This window comes from Talpa europaea (assembly GCF_964194135.1).
Source record: "Talpa europaea genome assembly, chromosome: 15".
NCBI lineage: Eukaryota > Metazoa > Chordata > Mammalia > Eulipotyphla > Talpidae > Talpa > Talpa europaea.
Window position 1 is genome coordinate 48,291,042 of NC_140083.1, and position 1,482 is coordinate 48,292,523.

The 1,482-nt window shown below is 42.8% G+C and overlaps 1 protein-coding gene across 1 annotated transcript; it reads left to right on the forward strand.

Moving 5' to 3' along the window:
* Window positions 1-248: 248 nt before the first annotated feature.
* On the forward strand, window positions 249-1,178 carry LOC311185371 (olfactory receptor 8S1-like; the record flags this gene model as incomplete). The annotated part of the gene is made up of 1 exon (XM_084256003.1): window positions 249-1,178. One exon carries the CDS (start codon window positions 249-251, stop codon window positions 1,176-1,178), a length of 930 nt encoding a protein of 309 aa, XP_084112129.1.
* Between the last annotated feature and the right edge of the window lie 304 nt (window positions 1,179-1,482).

The window sequence follows — 1,482 nt, forward strand, 5'->3', positions numbered from 1 at the left end:
TTCCCAATGAGTATATAAAATGAATCACAAAATTACATAGGGAATGATATGTAATGCCATGTAGTGGACTGTTGTACAAGAATATTAAAATTATCACCATGATTAAAAATAGATAAATATAGTTTTTAGTATAGTCATAACATGATGTATAGGAGTAAGAGGCTAAGGCTCTAGGGTAACTGGAAGTCACAAAGAGAGTTTTGATATCTCTTCTGTCTTGGGTTCCCAGGGTAAATCTCTTTATCACTATGGGAAACCACAGCATGTTCAGTGAGTTCATCCTCCTTGGGCTGTCTGCTGACCCTCAGGCCCAAATTCTTCTCTTCATGTTGTTTCTGGTGATTTACCTTCTGACCTTGATGGGAAACCTGGTGATGCTGCTGGTGATCAGATCTGATTCCCATCTTCACACACCCATGTACTTCTTTTTGGGACAACTATCTTTCCTGGACCTCTGCCACTCGTCTGTCACAGTACCTAAGATGCTGGAGAATCTACTCTCTAAAAGCAAAACCATCTTAGTAGAGAGCTGCCTGGCTCAAGCCTTCTTTGTGTTTGCCACTGGGGGCACTGAAGCTTGTCTGCTAGCTGTGATGGCCTATGACCGCTATGTAGCCATCAGCTCCCCGCTGCTCTATAGCCAGGTGATAAGCAATCAGCTCTGTGTCAGGCTGGTATGGGGCTCTTGGTTCCTTGCTTTTGTTGATGCTCTCATCAATATACTCCTGGCTGTCAACTTAGATTACTGTGAAGACCAAATTATTCCCCACTTCAGCTGTGAACTCTCTTCTCTCTTCCCTCTGTCTTGCTCTGACACCTCCATCAACTTCATACTCCTCCTATGCTCCTCTGTCTTGCATTTCTTTGGAACTTTCATCTTGATCGTCTTCTCTTATATCCGCATTGTCTCCACCATTATGAGTATCAGCTCCACTTCTGGCAGAAGCAAGGCTTTCTCCACCTGCTCCTCCCACCTCACTACTGTGATCCTGTTCTATGGCTCTGGCTTCCTCAGCTATCTTTTGCCAACCTCAGGCTCCTCCCTAGAAGTTATCTTCCCCTTGCAGTACACTGTGGTCACTCCCATGCTCAATCCTCTCATCTACAGTCTGCAGAACAAGGAGGTGAAGACAGCCATGAGAAGAATCTTAAGAAGATACATTAACTCTTTTGTGTAGTGAACAGAACAGAGAAACAGGACCAGAAAAAGCTAAGCTACTCAGAACAAGATATATGGTAACTGGAAATTAATCATAATTATTTTTGACTGTCATGACAGCTATTGAAAGATATGTATGTGCCAGCATCTTAATATACGATTCAGAAGAAGACTAAGCTCTAGTTTTAACGTTATTAATGGTCAGCCCCATTCAAAGGAAGGGATGTGGGTCAGATAATTTCTCCAAGGGAAATTGTGTGTGTGTGTGTGTGTGTGTGCCTCTGTTATTTTTCCTGCCCAGTATATTTTGACCCTTCCTTTAG